The sequence below is a fragment of the Musca autumnalis genome, unplaced genomic scaffold, assembly GCF_047663935.1.
Source record: "Musca autumnalis isolate F117 unplaced genomic scaffold, ASM4766393v1 scaffold_1, whole genome shotgun sequence".
In the NCBI taxonomy this organism is placed as follows: domain Eukaryota; kingdom Metazoa; phylum Arthropoda; class Insecta; order Diptera; family Muscidae; genus Musca; species Musca autumnalis.
The window spans coordinates 196457358-196475664 of NW_027411644.1; the positions used below are offsets into that span (position 1 = coordinate 196457358).

At 34.8% G+C, this 18307-nt stretch overlaps 1 protein-coding gene across 50 annotated transcripts in view; it reads left to right on the forward strand.

Annotated features, from left to right (window-relative positions):
- The window catches only part of Calx (sodium/calcium exchanger 3), a 534678-nt gene that overhangs the window by 462492 nt on the left and 53879 nt on the right, over positions 1-18307 (forward strand). For 17 of the 50 annotated variants that reach the window (XM_073959645.1, XM_073959638.1, XM_073959635.1 and 14 more), the window contains one exon: positions 14530-14577. The exons of the other annotated variants lie outside the window; for them this stretch is intronic. In XM_073959645.1, coding sequence (XP_073815746.1) covers positions 14530-14577 — 48 coding nt within the window. The remainder of the gene's footprint in view (positions 1-14529; positions 14578-18307) is intronic. 50 annotated transcript variants of the gene reach the window in all.

Consider the following 18307-nt stretch of genomic DNA (forward strand, 5'->3'; position numbering starts at 1 on the left):
AAAATATTTTTTAAAAAATCCACGTTTTGTGGTTTGGTGTCCCTTGAAAAATATTTTTTAAAAAATCCACGTTTTGTGGTTTGATGTCCCTTGAAAAATATTTTTTAAAAAATCCACGTTTTGTGGTTTGATGTCCCTTGAAAAATATTTTTTAAAAAATCCACGTTTTGTGGTTTGATGTCCCTTGAAAAATATTTTTTAAAAAATCCACGTTTTGTGGTTTGATGTCCCTTGAAAAATATTTTTTAAAAAATCCACGTTTTGTGGTTTGATGTCCCTTGAAAAATATTTTTTAAAAAATCCACGTTTTGTGGTTTGATGTCCCTTGAAAAATATTTTTTAAAAAATCCACGTTTTGTGGTTTGATGTCCCTTGAAAAATATTTTTTAAAAAATCCACGTTTTGTGGTTTGATGTCCCTTGAAAAATATTTTTTAAAAAATCCACGTTTTGTGGTTTGATGTCCCTTGAAAAATATTTTTTAAAAAATCCACGTTTTGTGGTTTGATGTCCCTTGAAAAATATTTTTTAAAAAATCCACGTTTTGTGGTTTGATGTCCCTTGAAAAATATTTTTTAAAAAATCCACGTTTTGTGGTTTGATGTCCCTTGAAAAATATTTTTTAAAAAATCCACGTTTTGTGGTTTGATGTCCCTTGAAAAATATTTTTTAAAAAATCCACGTTTTGTGGTTTGATGTCCCTTGAAAAATATTTTTTAAAAAATCCACGTTTTGTGGTTTGGTGTCCCTTGAAAAATATTTTTTAAAAAATCCACGTTTTGTGGTTTGATGTCCCTTGAAAAATATTTTTTAAAAAATCCACGTTTTGTGGTCAAATGGTCCCTGAAAATATTTTTTTAAAAAATCCACGTTTTGTGGTTTCATGTCCCTTGTGGTTTGATGTCCCTTGAAAAATATTTTTTAAAAAATCCACGTTTTGTGGTTTGATGTCCCTTGAAAAATATTTTTTAAAAAATCCACGTTTTGTGGTTTGATGTCCCTTGAAAAATATTTTTTAAAAAATCCACGTTTTGTGGTTTGATGTCCCTTGAAAAATATTTTTTAAAAAATCCACGTTTTGTGGTTTGATGTCCCTTGAAAAATATTTTTTAAAAAATCCACGTTTTGTGGTTTGATGTCCCTTGAAAAATATTTTTTAAAAAATCCACGTTTTGTGGTTTGATGTCCCTTGAAAAATATTTTTTAAAAAATCCACGTTTTGTGGTTTGATGTCCCTTGAAAAATATTTTTTAAAAAATCCACGTTTTGTGGTTTGATGTCCCTTGAAAAATATTTTTTAAAAAATCCACGTTTTGTGGTTTGATGTCCCTTGAAAAATATTTTTTAAAAAATCCACGTTTTGTGGTTTGATGTCCCTTGAAAAATATTTTTTAAAAAATCCACGTTTTGTGGTTTGATGTCCCTTGAAAAATATTTTTTAAAAAATCCACGTTTTGTGGTTTGATGTCCCTTGAAAAATATTTTTTAAAAAATCCACGTTTTGTGGTTTGATGTCCCTTGAAAAATATTTTTTAAAAAATCCACGTTTTGTGGTTTGATGTCCCTTGAAAAATATTTTTTAAAAAATCCACGTTTGGTGGTCTAATGGTCTCTTAAAAAAATGTTTTAAAAAATCCACGTTTTGTGGTCAAATGGTGCCTGAAAAATATTTTTCAAAAAATCCACGTTTTGTGGTCAAATGGTCCCTGAAAAATATTTTTTAAAAAATCCACGTTTTGTGGTCAAATGGTCCCTGAAAAATATTTTTTAAAAAATCCACGTTTTGTGGTCTGATGTCCCTTGAAAAATATTTTTTAAAAAATCCACGTTTTGTGGTCTGATGTCCCTTGAAAAATATTTTTTAAAAAATCCACGTTTTGTGGTCTGATGTCCCTTGAAAAATATTTTTTAAAAAATCCACGTTTTGTGGTCTGATGTCCCTTGAAAAATATTTTTTAAAAAATCCACGTTTTGTGGTCTGATGTCCCTTGAAAAATATTTTTTAAAAAATCCACGTTTTGTGGTCTGATGTCCCTTGAAAAATATTTTTTAAAAAATCCACTTTTTGTGGTCAGATGTCCCTTGAAAAATATTTTTTAAAAAATCCACGTTTTGTGGTCTGATGTCCCTTGAAAAATATTTTTTAAAAAATCCACGTTTTGTGGTCTGATGTCCCTTGAAAAATATTTTTTAAAAAATCCACGTTTTGTGGTCTGATGTCCCTTGAAAAATATTTTTTAAAAAATCCACGTTTTGTGGTCTGATGTCCCTTGAAAAATATTTTTTAAAAAATCCACGTTTTGTGGTCTGATGTCCCTTGAAAAATATTTTTTAAAAAATCCACGTTTTGTGGTCTGATGTCCCTTGAAAAATATTTTTTAAAAAATCCACCTTTTGTGGTCTGATGTCCCTTGAAAAATATTTTTTAAAAAATCCACGTTTTGTGGTCTGATGTCCCTTGAAAAATATTTTTTAAAAAATCCACGTTTTGTGGTCTGATGTCCCTTGAAAAATATTTTTTAAAAAATCCACGTTTTGTGGTCTGATGTCCCTTGAAAAATATTTTTTAAAAAATCCACGTTTTGTGGTCTGATGTCCCTTGAAAAATATTTTTTAAAAAATCCACGTTTTATGGTCTGATGTCCCTTGAAAAATATTTTTTAATAAATCCTCGTTTGGTGGTATAATGGTCTCTTAAAAAAATGTTTTAAAAAATCCACGTTTTGTGGTCAAATGGTGCCTGAAAAATATTTTTTAAAAAATCCACGTTTTGTGGTCGAATGGTCCCTGAAAAATATTTTTTAAAAAATCCACGTTTTGTGGTCAAATGGTCCCTGAAAAACATTTTTTAAAAAATCCACGTTTTGTGGTCTGATGTCCCTTGAAAAATATTTTTTAAAAAATCCACGTTTTGTGGTCTGATGTCCCTTGAAAAATATTTTTTAAAAATCCACGTTTTGTGGTCTGATGTCCCTTGAAAAATATTTTTTAAAAAATCCACGTTTTGTGGTCTGATGTCCCTTGAAAAATATTTTTTAAAAAATCCACGTTTTGTGGTCTGATGTCCCTTGAAAATATTGTTTTTTTTTTTAAATCCACGTTTTGTGGTCTGAAGTCCCTTGAAAATATTTTTAAAAAATCCACGTTTTGTGGTCTGATGTCCCTTTAAAATATTTTTTAAAAAATCCACGTTTTGTGGTCTGATGTCCCCTGGAAAATATTTTTTAAAAAATCCACGTTTTGTGGTCTGAGGTCGCCTGAAAAAAAAATATTCTTTAAAAGATCCACGTTTTGTGGTTTGATGTCCTTTGAAAAATATTTTTTAAAAAATCCACGTTTTGAGGTCTGATGTCCCCTGAAAAATATTTTTAAAAAAATCCACGTTTTGTAATCTGAGGTGCCCTGAAAAATATTCTTTAAAAGATCCACGTTTTGTGGTCTGATGTCCCCTGAAAAATATTCTTTAAAAAATCCACGTTTTGAGGTCTGATGTCCCCTGAAAAATATTTTTAAAAAAATCCACGTTTTGTAATCTGAGGTGCCCTGAAAAATATTCTTTAAAAAATCCACGTTTTGTGGTCTGATGTCCCTTGAAAAATATTCTTTAAAAAATCCACGTTTTGTGGTCTGATGTCCCCTGAAAAATATTTTTTAAAAAATCCACGTTTTGAGGTCTGATGTCCCCTGAAAAATATTTTTAAAAAAATCCACGTTTTGTAATCTGAGGTGCCCTGAAAAATATTCTTTAAAAAATCCACGTTTTGTGGTCTGATGTCCCTTGAAAAATATTCTTTAAAAAATCCACGTTTTGTGGTCTGATGTCCCTTGAAAAATATTTTTTAAAAATCCACGTTTTGTGGTCTGATGTCCCTTGAAAAATATTTTTTAAAAGATCCACGTTTTGTGGTCTGATGTCCCTTGAAAAATATTTTTTAAAAAATCCACGTTTTGTGGTCTGATGTCCCTTGAAAATATTGTTTTTTTTTTAAATCCACGTTTTGTGGTCTGAAGTCCCTTGAAAATATTTTTAAAAAATCCACGTTTTGTGGTCTGATGTCCCTTTAAAATATTTTTTAAAAAATCCACGTTTTGTGGTCTGATGTCCCCTGGAAAATATTTTTTAAAAAATCCACGTTTTGTGGTCTGAGGTCGCCTGAAAAAAAAATATTCTTTAAAAGATCCACGTTTTGTGGTTTGATGTCCTTTGAAAAATATTTTTTAAAAAATCCACGTTTTGAGGTCTGATGTCCCCTGAAAAATATTTTTAAAAAATCCACGTTTTGTGGTTTGATGTCGCCTGAAAAATATTTTTTTAAAAATCCACGTTTTGTGAACTGATGTCCCTGAAAATATTTTTAAAAAAATCCACGTTTTGTGAACTGATGTCCCTTGAAAAATATTCTTTAAAAAATCCACGTTTTGTGGTTTGATGACCATTGAAAAATATTTTTTAAAAAATCCACGTTTTGTGGTTTGATGTCCCTTGAAAAATATTTTTTAAAAAATCCACGTTTTGTGGTTTGATGTCCCTTGAAAAATATTTTTTAAAAAATCCACGTTTTGTGGTTTGATGTCCCTTGAAAAATATTTTTTAAAAAATCAACGTTTTGTGGTTTGATGTCCCTTGAAAAATATTTTTTAAAAAATCCACGTATTGTGGTTTGATGTCCCTTGAAAAATATTTTTTTTTAAATCCGCGTTTTGTTGTCTAAAGGTCCCTGAAATTTTTATTTTTTTTTTTTTAATCCACGTTTTGTAGTCTGATCTATTTTTTAAAAAAATCCACGGTTTGTGGTCAAAAATTCAGCGAGTCTTCATAAAATTCATTTTATTATTCTAACTCTATATTTTCAATAAATCTAAAACATTTGTTTTTGTGTTCAGTTTTGACGCCCCTTTTGAAGAACAAAAAACGTTCATAACAGTCAACATTTTTCCAGACAACACAATCAATCACTCAACAACACTCTTTTCCGATTTCAATAGGAAATTCAAAGGATTAATTTATGAAAGAGAAAACAAGAAACACATTTAATGCCAACAAAAACAAATCAAGTCAAAAGTAATTTGAGTTTCTTACAAAAAAAAGTAAAAAAAAAAATAAGAATAAGAACAAGAAGAATAACAAAATTGTGAACAAAAAAGTGCAACTAAATGGAATTTGTGTTAACAAAACAACATTTTTATTTTTTTTATTAATTTTTAAATATTTTTTTTTTTTTATTTTAAAAATATTTTTTTATTTTGCATTGGCCTTAGTTTTGTAGAAAATTTGTTTCAAATTGTTTTTTATTTTAAAATTATTGTTTTTTAAATTGTGAATAATTTTTTTTTTATTAATTTGAGTTGACTTTGAAATTTTGGTTTAAAATTTTGTTTCTAATAAAAAATCACACATTCCACAAAAGTTTCACATTTAATCATTTTTAGCAGATTTGTTTAACCCATTTAACCAAAAAAAAAAAAAACAGAAGCGTTTGCAGTAGTTTATAGTGTTTGAATGACTTGATTTAAAATAAAGAACAACAACAACAATATACATGGTAGATAGTAAAAAACCTGGAATAATACATGTTAAAAACACAACACCAACAACAGCAATCTCAAACATTTTGATCTACAACAAATACAAAAAAAAAACAAGAACATCAACAATGTAGTCGAGTCATCCAAGTCCAGTTCAGTGTATTTGTATATTTAAATTAACGTGTGTAAACAATTATCGATCGATGTGATTGTGTCTGTATGTGTGCGTACGTTTTTTAGTTTCCTTTTTTATTTTTTTATATAATTTCCCATTTGTTGTGTAATTTAACCTCTACCCAATGAGCCCAATTTTCAACACTATTTTTCCCCTATTTCTCTCTTTAGTGCTTCCTCCTAGAAATAAGTCGTTTATAGAAATCTACACCATTATGTCTTGTTGTTTGAAATATTTCATGTTAATCATTGTTAATGTCACCGACTTAGTGATCTATAGACGGCGATACCCCCTTTCTGGTCATTATAAAGTTTTCATCCGTTCAGTTAGGAGGCTCCCTTTTGTTCATCCTTAACGACTCTCTTCAAAGGATCAAGAAGTCCTTAAAATATTCATTAAAAAATCCACGTTTTGTGGCCAATTGTCGCCTGAAAAATATTCTTTAAAAAATTCACGTTTTGTGGCCTATTGTCGCCTGAAAAATATTCTTTAAAAAATCCACGATTTGTGGCCAATCATCGCTAGAAAAATATTCTTTAAAAAATCCATGTTTTGAGGCCTATCTTCGCTTGAAAAATATTCGTGAAAAAATCCACGCTTTGTGGCCAATCATCGCTTGAAAAATATTCTTTAAAAAATCCACGTTTTGTGGCCAATCATCTCTAGAAAAATATTCGTCAAAATCCACGTTTTGTGGCCTATCGTCGCTTGAAAAATATTCTTTAAAAAATCCACGTTTTGTGCCCTATGGATACTTGAAAAATATTCTTTAAAAAATCCACGTTTTGTGCCCTATGGATACTTGAAAAATATTCTTTAAAAAAATCCACGTTTTGTGCCCTATGGATACTTGAAAAATATTCTTTAAAAAATCCACGTTTTGTGTCCTATGGATACTTGAAAAATATTCTTTAAAAAATCCACGTTTTGTGCCCTGTGGATACTTGAAAAATATTCTTTAAAAAATCCACGTTTTGTGCCCTGTGGATACTTGAAAAATATTCTTTAAAAAATCCACGTTTTGTGCCCTGTGGATACTTGAAAAATATTCTTTAAAAAATCCACGTTTTGTGCCCTGTGGATACTTGAAAAATATTCTTTAAAAAATCCACGTTTTGTGCCCTGTGGATACTTAAAAAATATTCTTTAAAAAATCCACGTTTTGTGCCCTGTGGATACTTGAAAAATATTCTTTAAAAAATCCACGTTTTGTGCCCTGTGGATACTTGAAAAATATTCTTTAAAAAATCCACGTTTTGTGCCCTGTGGATACTTGAAAAATATTCTTTAAAAAATCCACGTTTTGTGCCCTGTGGATACTTGAAAAATATTCTTTAAAAAATCCACGTTTTGTGCCCTGTGGATACTTGAAAAATATTCTTTAAAAAATCCACGTTTTGTGCCCTGTGGATACTTGAAAAATATTCTTTAAAAAATCCACGTTTTGTGCCCTGTGGATACTTGAAAAATATTCTTTAAAAAATCTACGTTTTGTGCCCTGTGGATACTTGAAAAATATTCTTTAAAAAATCTACGTTTTGTGCCCTGTGGATACTTGAAAAATATTCTTTAAAAAATATTAAAAAATATAATATTGAAAAATATTCTTTAAAAAATCCACGTTTTGTGCCCTGTGGATACTTGAAAAATATTCTTTAAAAAATCTACGTTTTGTGCCCTGTGGATACTTGAAAAATATTCTTTAAAAAATCCACGTTTTGTGCCCTGTGGATACTTGAAAAATATTCTTTAAAAAATCCACGTTTTGTGGCCTATCGTCGCTTGAGAAATATTCTTTAAAAAATCCGGGTTTTGTGGCCTATCATCGCTTGAAAAATATTCTTTAAAAAATCCACGTTTTGTGGCCTATGGTCTCTTGAAAAATATTATTTCCAAAAACCACGTTTTGTGGCCTATGGTCTCTTGAAAAATATTATTTCCAAAAACCACGTTTTGTGGCCTATGGTCTCTTGAAAAATATTATTTCCAAAAACCACGTTTTGTGGCCTATGAATGCTTGAAAAATATTCTTTAAAAATCCACGTTTTGTGGCCTATGAATGTTTGAAAAATATTAGTAGTTTTGTGGCCTATCGTCGCCCTAAAAATATTCTTTAAAAAATCCACGTTTTGTGGCCTATCTTCGCTTGAAAAATATTCTTTAAAAATCCATGTTTTGTGGTCATGGTCGCTTGAAAATATTCCTTAAAAAATCAATGCTTTGTGGCCTATGGTCGCTTGAAAAAAATTCTTTGAAAAACCCACGTTTTGTGGCCTATCGTCGCTTGAAAAATATTCTTTAAAAAATTCAAGTTTTGTGGCCAATCGTCGCTTGAAAATTATTTTTTAAAAAATTCAAGTTTTGTGGCCTATTACCGCTTAAAAATATTCTTTAAAATATCCACGTTTTGTGGCCTGTCTTCCTGTTTTGTGGGCTATCGTGGCAACCCTTGTTCGTCTTTAAGGACTCCTTTAGGTCGTCCCTTCAGCTCATCTTATGTCTTCCCTCCTTGTCGCCTGTAAAACTCCCTTGTGGTCGTCTATAAAGACAGAAGTTCCCTACGGGGATGTCCCTTTAACAACTTCCTGGTGGCCATCTCTTCCAATTAACATGAAATATTTCTCTCCTTACATGCGAAAATGGTGTGTGTAGATAACATAGAAAATGTGTTAGTTGTTCTTTTTGTAGTATTTGTTAATAGCAGCGAACACGGGTAGAAATATCTGTTTTCTGTAGTTTATTAGTTAATTCCAAGTTCCAAGAAGTAAATAATCCTTATGGCAAATAGGCAATGCATAGCTCTCTAGTAACAAAGTAGGCTGTCGCAAGTAATAAAGCTCTATAGCACGTTCCTTGTGTGTTTACCGTAATGTCCACATATCCACCATAAAATCCTATTAACACAATTTATTCCAAACACACATAAATATCATCCCTCCACCCACCCTAAGAAATCCCTTTCCGTTCACCACCCCACACAGAAATTCATTCATAGCTCAAACATTCATGCCAGAGCAGCCATATGATTCATTTCCAATATCATCTCAGTTATTGCGCCATCTTCAGCATTGCCATTTTTCTAGGGTAGTTTACCTTACAACCTGCATTATAATTTAATACCCTACATACAATTCAACATCAATATACATACATATTTTACATATAGCTAAAAGCATATTGCTAGCTGAGCGTAATGTTCTGTTCTCCCCGCTCCCCATTTTGTGCAGTTATACCCAAAAACAAATGTCATGTTTGAGGAATGCAATAAATCTCTGTAGATAAAAAACAGCATCGACAACAACAATAGCAATAGCAACAAAAAGAAGCATGTTTAGCTTTTTGAGAATATTTTTATATATATTTATGCGGACACAGTCCCCAGCCCTCCCCATCTACGTGTGTATTATTTTACCTTCACCACAAATTGCATTCCTTTTGCTGCCTAGATAATGAGTGTTAATGAAATAAATACATACATACATACACCCAATTCATACATGTGTATGTATGTATTTGTTAGATAGTAGAATGTGTTTACTTAATCCCACTTTAGCAAAACGATTTACAACGATTTGATTGTTATTTATTTTGTTTATTTAGCACCATCACCATTCTTCCCACACTACCTCATGCTTGCAATAGGTTTTTAGTAAAATGTGTATTCAAATCTCAGAAAAGCGCCCAAAAAGAAATCATTTCACATCCTTGCTCTGTTAGGATATCATTTTAGTGAAATAAAAAAAAAACAATACTTTTGATTTTTGTTTAGATCTCCATGACAATAAACCTTTTTAATAGCTCCAATGTGGTGTGTACGCTTTAAGTGGTGGAACTTTAGTGGCCAAAGATATTTCAGCAAAACTTCTATAGATAGCCAACCTATTCAGAAGTATTTCATATATTGAAGACCGAATCAGCAGTTCTTCTGTAGACAAGATACTGACTCAGCAGGACATCTATAAATAGAAAATCTTTTCATCAGGACATCTATGCGACATATTCACACGACTTCTTCAAAGGTCTTCTATGGACCAAATACCTATCCAAAATGTCTCCTTTAGATGGAAGATCTATTCAGCAGATTTCTTATAGATAGAAGATTTTTTAGCAGGACTTCTACAGATAGACGACTTATTCAGAGGTATTTTATAGATTAAAATCTAATCAGCAGGACTTCTATGGATGAAAGACCTATTCAGCAGGCTTCCTATAAATAGACAACTTATTCAGAGGTCTTCTATAGATAGACGGCCTATTCAGGGGTAATCTGTAAACAAAGGACCCACACAGAAGATCTTCTATAGATGCAGATCTCTTATACATAGAAGAACTTTACAGAAAAACATATACAGATAGACGACCTATTCAGAGCTCTTTTGTAGATGAACGACCTATTCAGCAGGGCACTTATGACAGAAAACTTACTGATCTCTTATAGATAGAAGTCATTTTAAGCAGGATTTCTATCAACAGATGACCTATTCAGCAGGTCTTCTATAGATAGACGACATATTCAGAGATTTTTATGGCTGAAGACCTACTCAGCAGGCCTTCTATAGGTTAATACCTATTCAGCAAGACTTCTATAAGCAGAAAACGAACTTTGCAAGTTTCCTATATATAGGAGACCTATTCTGCAAGACTTCTATTGATCGACGACCTATTCAGGAGGTCTTCTATAGATAGAAGACCAATTCAGCAGGACTTATATAGATCGACGACTTATTCAGAGGTATTTTATAGACAAAAGGCCGATTCAGCAGGTCTTCTATAGACAAAAGACCGATTCTGCAGGTCTTCTATAGATCGATGACTTATTCAGAAGTCTTCTATAGACACAAGACCGATTCAGCAGGTCTTCTATAGATGAAACACCTATTCAGCAGGCCTTCTATAGAAGGAAGACCTATTCAGCAGGTCTTCTGTAGATGGAAGACTTATTCAGAAAGTCTTCAATAGATAGAGAACCTATTCAGCAGGTATTCTATAGATCGACGATTTATTCAGAAGTCTTCTATAGACAAAAGACCGATTCAGCAGGTCTTCTATAGAAGGAAGACCTATTCTGCAGGTCTTCTGTAGATGGAAGACCTATTTAGCAAATCTTCTATAGGCAAAAGACCGATTCAGCAGGACTTCTTTAGATGGACGACCAATTCCGCAGGCCTTCTATAGAAGGAAGACCTATTCAGCAGGTCTTCTGTAGATGGAAGACCTATTTAGCAGGTCTTCTAAAGATATAAGACCTATTCAGCAGGCCTTATATATATCGACGTCTTATTCAGAAGTCTTCTATAGACAAAAGACCGATTCAGCAGGTTTTCTATAGATGGAAGAACTATTCAGCAGGCCTTCTATAGAAGGAAGACCTATTCAGCAGGTCTTCTGTAGACGGAAGTCCTATTTAGCAAGTCTTCTATAGATATAACACCTATTCAGCAGGTCTTCTATAGATCGACGTCTTATTCAGAAGTCTTCTATAGACAAAAGACTGATTCAGCAAGTCTTCTTTAGATGGACGACCTATTCGGCAGGCCTTCTATAGATGAAAGGCCTATTCAGCAGTCCTTTTATAGAAGGAAGACCTATTCAGCAGGTCTTCTCTAGATGATAGACCTATTTAGCAGGCTTCTATAGAAGGAAGACCTACTCAGCAGATCTTCTGTAGATGGAAGTTCTATTTCTATTCTACGACTTATTCAGAGGTCTTTTATAGACGAAAGACCGATTCAGCAGGTCTTCTATAGATAGAAGACCTATTCAGCAGGCCTTCTCTAGAAGGAAGACCTATTCAGCAGGACTTCTCTAGATGGTAGACCTATTTAGCAGGCCTTCTATAGATATAATACCTATTCAGCAGGTCTTCTATAGACAAAAGACCGATTCAGAAGGTCTTCTATAGATGGAAGACCTATTCAGCGGGCCTTCTATTTAAGGAAGACCTATTTAGCAGGTATTCTGTAGACAGAAGACCTTTTTAGCAAGTCTTCTATAGATAGAGGACCTATTCAGCAGATCTTCTATAGATCGACGACTTATTCAGAAGTCTTCTATAGGCAAAAGACCGATTCAGCAGGTCTTCTACATAAATGGAAGACCTATTCAGCAGGTCTTCTGTAGATGGAAGACTTATTTAGCAGGTCTTCTATATATATATATATATATATATATATATATATATATATATATATATATATATAAGACCTATTCAGCAGGTCTTCCATAGATAGAGGAACTATTCACCAGATCTTCTATAGATCGACGACTTATTCAGAAGTCTTCTGTAGACAAAATACCGAATCAGCAGGTCTTCTATAGATGGAAGACCTATTCAGCAGGCTTCTGTAGATGGAAGTTCTATTTCTATTCTACGACTTATTCAAAGGTCTTTTATAGACGAAAGACCGATTCAGCAGGTCTTCTATAGATAGAAGACCTATTCAGCAGGCCTTCTCTAGAAGGAAGACCTATTCAGCAGGTCTTCTGTAGATGGAAGTTCTATTTAGCAAGTCTTTTATAGATATAAGACCTATTCAGCAGGTCTTCTATAGATCGACGTCTTATTCAGAAGTCTTCTATAGACAAAATACCGATGCAACAGGTCTTCTATAGATGGAAGACCTATTCAACAGGCCTTTTATAGAAGGAAGACCTATTCAGCAGGTTTTCTATAGATCGACGACTTATTCTGAAGCCTTCTATAGACAAAACACCAATTCAGCAGGTCTTCTATAGATGGAAGGCCTATTCAGCAGGCCTTCTATAGAAGGAAGACCTATTCAGCAGGTCTTCTGCAGACGGTAGACCTATTTAGCAGGTCTTCTATAGATATAAGACCTATTCAGCAGGTCTTCTATAGATCGACGACTTATTGAGAAGTCTTCTATAGACAAAAGACCTATTCAGAAGGTCTTCTATAGATGGAAGACCTATTCAGCGGGCCTTCTATAGAAGGAAGACCTATTCAGCAGGTCTTCTGTAGATTTAGCAGGTCTTCTATAGATCGGCGACTTATTCAGAAGACTTCTATAGGAAAAAGACCGATTCAGCAGGTCTTCTATAGATGGAAGACCTATTCAGCAGGCCTTCTATAGAGGGAAGACCTATTCAGCAGGTCTTCTATAGATCGACGACTTATTCAGGAGGTATTCTATAGACAGAAGACCTTTTCAGCAGGTCTTCTATAGATCGACGAATTATTCAGAAGACTTCTATAGACAAAAGACCGATTTAGCAGATGTTGTAGATGAAAGATCTATTCAGCAGACCTTCTATAGAAGGAAGACCAATTCAGCAGGTCTTCTGTAGACGGAAGACGTACTTAGCAGGTCTTCTATAGATAGAAGGTCTATTCAGAAGGTATTTTATCAATAGAGGGCCTGTTCAGAGGCCTTCTATAGACAAAAGTCCTTTTCAGCAGGTCTTCTATAGATTGATGACCTATTCAGAGGTCTTTCATAGATTGAAGGCCTAATCAGCAGGTCTACAATATACAGATGACCTATTCAGCAGGGCACTTATATATAGAGACTTTTTCAGTAGTACTTCTATAGATAGATGACATATTCAGCAAGTCTTCTAGATATAGAAGAATTACTCTAAAAGTTTGCTGTATATAAAAGACCTAATCAGCAGGACTCTTAAAGAAGGAAGTCATTTTCAGCTTGACTTCTATTGATAGAAGACCATTTTAGCAGGTATTTTTTAAGGTAATAGATTTATTCAGCAGCCTTCTATAGCCAGAAGGGCTTATTGAGTCCTTCTATAAGATACCCTTGTGGTCTTTCAAAAGCGGAACTTGTATTAGAAGACCTTGTATTCTATTAGAAGGTCTTGTGATCTTCTATGACAAGGCTTATAGGTGAAGGCAATAAGGTCTGCTATGAGAAGACCATGAGGTCTACTATGAGAAGATCGTGAGGACTTCTATGAGAAAACTTTGTAGTCTTCTTTGAGAAGACCAAGTGAAGATCTTATGGGTTTCCATGAGAAGACCATGTGGTCTTCTAAACGAAAACTTGTGGTCTTTTGTGGTAATATCTTGTGGTTCTCTATGTGAAGGCTTTGTGGTATTCTATGAAAGATCTGGTGGTCTTCTATAGGAGATCCTGTAGTCTTCCATGGGCGGATCATGTAATATTCTCTGTGAAGACTTTATGGTCATCTATGAGATGATCTTCTATAAGAAGACCTGATTGTCTTCTATAAGAAGACCTGTTGGTCTTCTATGAGAAGCTACTGTGGTCTCCTATAGGAAGACATTATGGCCTTCTATAAAAAGAGGTCTTCTATATGAAGGCGTTGTGGACTTATATAAGAGGATCTTGTGGTCTGTTATAGGATGGCCTTGTCTTCTAAGAAGATTTTAAGGCTTTATGGCTTTCTGTAGGCCATTGTATACATGTGAAGCGTTTCTATTAGAATAATTTGCCGAAGAATTTTATAAGAAGACATTGTGGCCTTTCATGGGACGACCATTTGGGCTTTACTATTAGAATATCCTTTAGTTTTCACAAACAGAACATGTGGTCCTGTATACCACCATCCTATGATTTTCTTGTGTCTTCTATTGTGGATTTCCATTGGTTCCACCTCTTATTGCCATGCCAACTCATATCTCCACATCATCACGATTTCATCATGATTTTCATTTTTTTTAATATTAACACTTCATTATCCTTCATGCTAGAATAAGCCTTATTTAAAACTATAACAAAATAACCAATTATATTTTTTATTTTTATTTATTTTATTTTTTAATTTTTAATTTGGTATCCTTACAATCGAATCAAACCAAAATTCCCATCTTTTTTTACCTACCCCCTACAGATAATAAATCTAAAAAGGATGCATTTGTATTTTTGAACAAATTCTTTGGTATGTAAAAGAGCGAAAAACAAAAACAAAAAACAAAATGCAAAAGCAACAATAAATTCAAGAAAAATTATAAACATATGTGTGTGCGAATGTGGATGTGGCTGTGTGTGTCTAAAAATTCCTTTTTATTATTTTTTTTTAATATTTGATGTTTTGTGTTCTTTGTGTCTATCTTTATAACTGTCTCGCATTCTCTTGTCTGTCAGCATTTCTTTTTCTATGTGCCTTTATATATGATTTTGTGGGTATACTGTCATCGTTTAACCATCTTCAATGTAAATATTTATATGCCAACTTTCTCTATTGCCAAACTACTTTGTATTCGTTTATTATTTTCTCTTTTTTTGCGCAAATACTATTTTTTGTAACTTTTCTATTATTTTATAAAAGGTTCCAATATTTTAAAGGTTTCTTCTCAAAAGTTCATTAAAAAAGGATATAATAATAAATATAGGTATAGGGTGACGTAGGGGATGGAAGATACCAAGGAACGGTCCTGACCGGTTTTAACATGGCAAAGCCCAGGATTTATCTTGGTCCCTCTTTCATCCCAAGTGGACACTGACCTCCCCGTGGTGTCACCTGGGGAACTGCCTTTAACACCCGTTAAAGGTAGTGAGCTAACATGTGCCGCGCGTTCACCCATAAGAACGTTAAAAACTTGGGTTTGGGCGTCGGGTTAGTAACCCTCCCCTAGAAAAAAACAGCTTACTATGAAAAAACGAAAGAAAAGAAAAACAAACCCCTCTAAAGTTGACGAACCCCGCAAACGTTTTAAGGACCATGATCTGCGAATCTGCACCTGGAATGTTCGCACTCTTTATAGAGAAGGTGCAGTCTTCGCATTGGCAGACGTACTTGAAAAGTACAAGACCGATATTACTGCCATACAGGAAATACGATGGATTGGGAAAGGCGTCACAACAACACCTAAAGGTGACGCACTGTATTATAGCTGCCATGACGTAAAGCATGAGTTTGGTTGTGGATTCGTAGTTAGTCGGAGACTAAAACATCTTGTATCCAGCTTCACTCCAGTGAATGAAAGACTTGCTGCAATTCGAATAAAAGCTAAATTCTTCAACATCAGCTTTATTTGCGCTCATGCTCCCACTGAAGAAAAGGATGAACAGACCAAAGATATATTTTACGAGCGCTTAGAAGAAACATATGACCGTTGCCCTGCCCATGACATTAAAATCATTCTAGGCGATTTTAATGCCAAAATTGGAAAGGAGAATATCTTTGGCCCAACAGTCGGGAAATTCAGTCTCCACAGTGAAACATCTGACAATGGTATGAGACTGATAGACTTTGCAGCTGCAAAAAACATGGTAGTTAGCAGTACCAGATTTAATCATCTCGATATTCATAAGGGCACCTGGCTGTCTCCAGATCAGAAAACAAGAAACCAAATTGATCATGTTGTGATAGATGGAAGACATTCATCGAGCGTGTTGGATGTACGATCGTTCCGAGGCGCAAACATTGATTCGGACCACTACCTTGTTGCAGCAAAGGTACGCACCCGCTTAAACGTAGCAAACAAAGTACGAACAGACACAACACGAAAGTTAGACATCGGTAAGCTGCAATCACAACAGATAGCCACAGCATATTCCACTCAACTAGCCCAATTGCTTAATCAAAGCCCTCCTCATCCCGATAACATATCAGCGCAATGGCAAAGCATTGCCCACTCCATGCAAACAGCCGCAAAATCCATACTTGGATACCAGAGACCTCCACCAAGGAATCCATGGTATGATGAGGAGTGTCGTGCTGCCACCGAAGAGAAAAATGCGGCATATAAGGCTACTTTACAATCCGTAGCAACGCGTAGCGCACGAGAGAGATACAGGGAGAAAAGGAGAGAGGAGAAACGTCTTTTCCGCAGGAAAAAGAGAGAGATGGAAAAGCGGGAGTGTGAAAAAATCGAGATGTACAGGAGCCAGAATGAAGTCCGAAAATTCTACCAAAGAGTCAAGCATCAAACTGATGGCTTTGGTACAGGCACATCCTCCTGTAGAGACCAGCAAGGTAATTTGGTAACTGATACAGATAGTGTACTCAGGATATGGAAAGAACATTTTTCAAATCTGTTGGTATCCAATAGCAGCGAAGACGACGAAGATACCACAGTCCCAATCCCAGAAGATGGTATTGAATGTATACCGCCCAGCCAAGATGAGGTAAAGACAGCAATAAATCGGCTGAAGAATAATAAGGCAGCAGGGGCCGATGGCTTACCAGCCGAGCTGTTCAAAACCGGAGGCGACACGCTGATAAGGTGTATTCATCAGCTAGTTAGCACCATCTGGCAGGAAGAACGAGTACCCGACGATTGGAACCTGAGTATCCTGTGCCCCGTATGCTCTAACTATAGGGGCATAAGTCTACTCCCTATTGCCTACAAGATCGTGTCAGGGATATTGTGCGAACGACTAAAGCCAATGGTCAACGAGATTATTGGACCATACCAATGCGGCTTTAGACCTGGCAAGTCCACCATTGACCAGATATTTACCCTGCGGCAAATCCTGGAGAAGACCCAAGAGATGCAGATCGACACCTACCACCTTTTTGTCGATTATAAAGCAGCCTTCGACAGTCCGCTGCGCTCAAAGGTATTCCAAGCCATGTCTGAATTTGGTATTCCCGCAAAGCTCATCCGGCTTTGTAAAATGACTTTAACTGACACGAGGTCCTCAGTTAAAATAGGAAAGAACCTCTCCGAAGAGTTTGGTACCAAAAGAGGTTTCAGACAAGGAGACAGCCTTTCGTGTGACCTCTTCAACATCCTGCTAGAAAAGGTTATACGAGAGGCAAACGTCAAAAGAAGTGGCACAATCTACACCAATAGTCACATGTTACTTGCTTATGCTGATGATATAGACATCATGGGTCGATCAGTAAAAGAAGTAACTGATACCTTTATAAAAGTCGAAGGAGAATCTGCTAAAGTGGGTCTGGCGGTAAACGGTGAGAAGACCAAGTTGATGGTGTCGACGCGCAATGCGTCCATTGAGCTCGGACCGACTGTGGAAGTTGGTTCCTATAATATTGAGGTAGTAAAAGACTTCGTCTACCTCGGCACCTCCGTCAACACAACAAACGACATCAGTTGTGAAATAAAAAGAAGAATTGTATTGGCCAACAGATGCTACTTTGGATTAAGTAAGCAGTTTAAAAACAAAGCCACATCTCGTCAAACAAAAATAACGCTCTACAAAACACTGATACTACCCGTGCTGATGTATGGCTCCGAAGCCTGGGTACTTGCGCAAGCAGACATGGCAGTGCTTGGTGTGTTTGAGAGAAAAATTCTTCGAAAGATCTACGGACCAATCTGCGTTGACGGTGAATATCGACGTCGCATGAACCACGAGCTGTATCTGCTATACAACGACATCAATTTTGTTAAACGTATCGAGATGCAGCGATTGCGTTGGCTAGGCCATATCAAAAGAATGAGCGATGATGAACCCACTAAAAAGGCGTATGAATACATGCCACATGGCGGTGCACGCAGAATTGGCAGGCCAAGGAATAGATGGCGCAAACAAGTGGATGATGAGATGACAAGGCGCGGTATTCCAGAGAGCAAAGCAACAAATAGAGAGGAATGGAGATCTCTTCTTAGTTCGGCCTATAGAACAAATGTTCTGTAATGGGCCAGCTAAGTAAGTAAGTATATTGAATATATAAAAAATATGATATAATATATAAA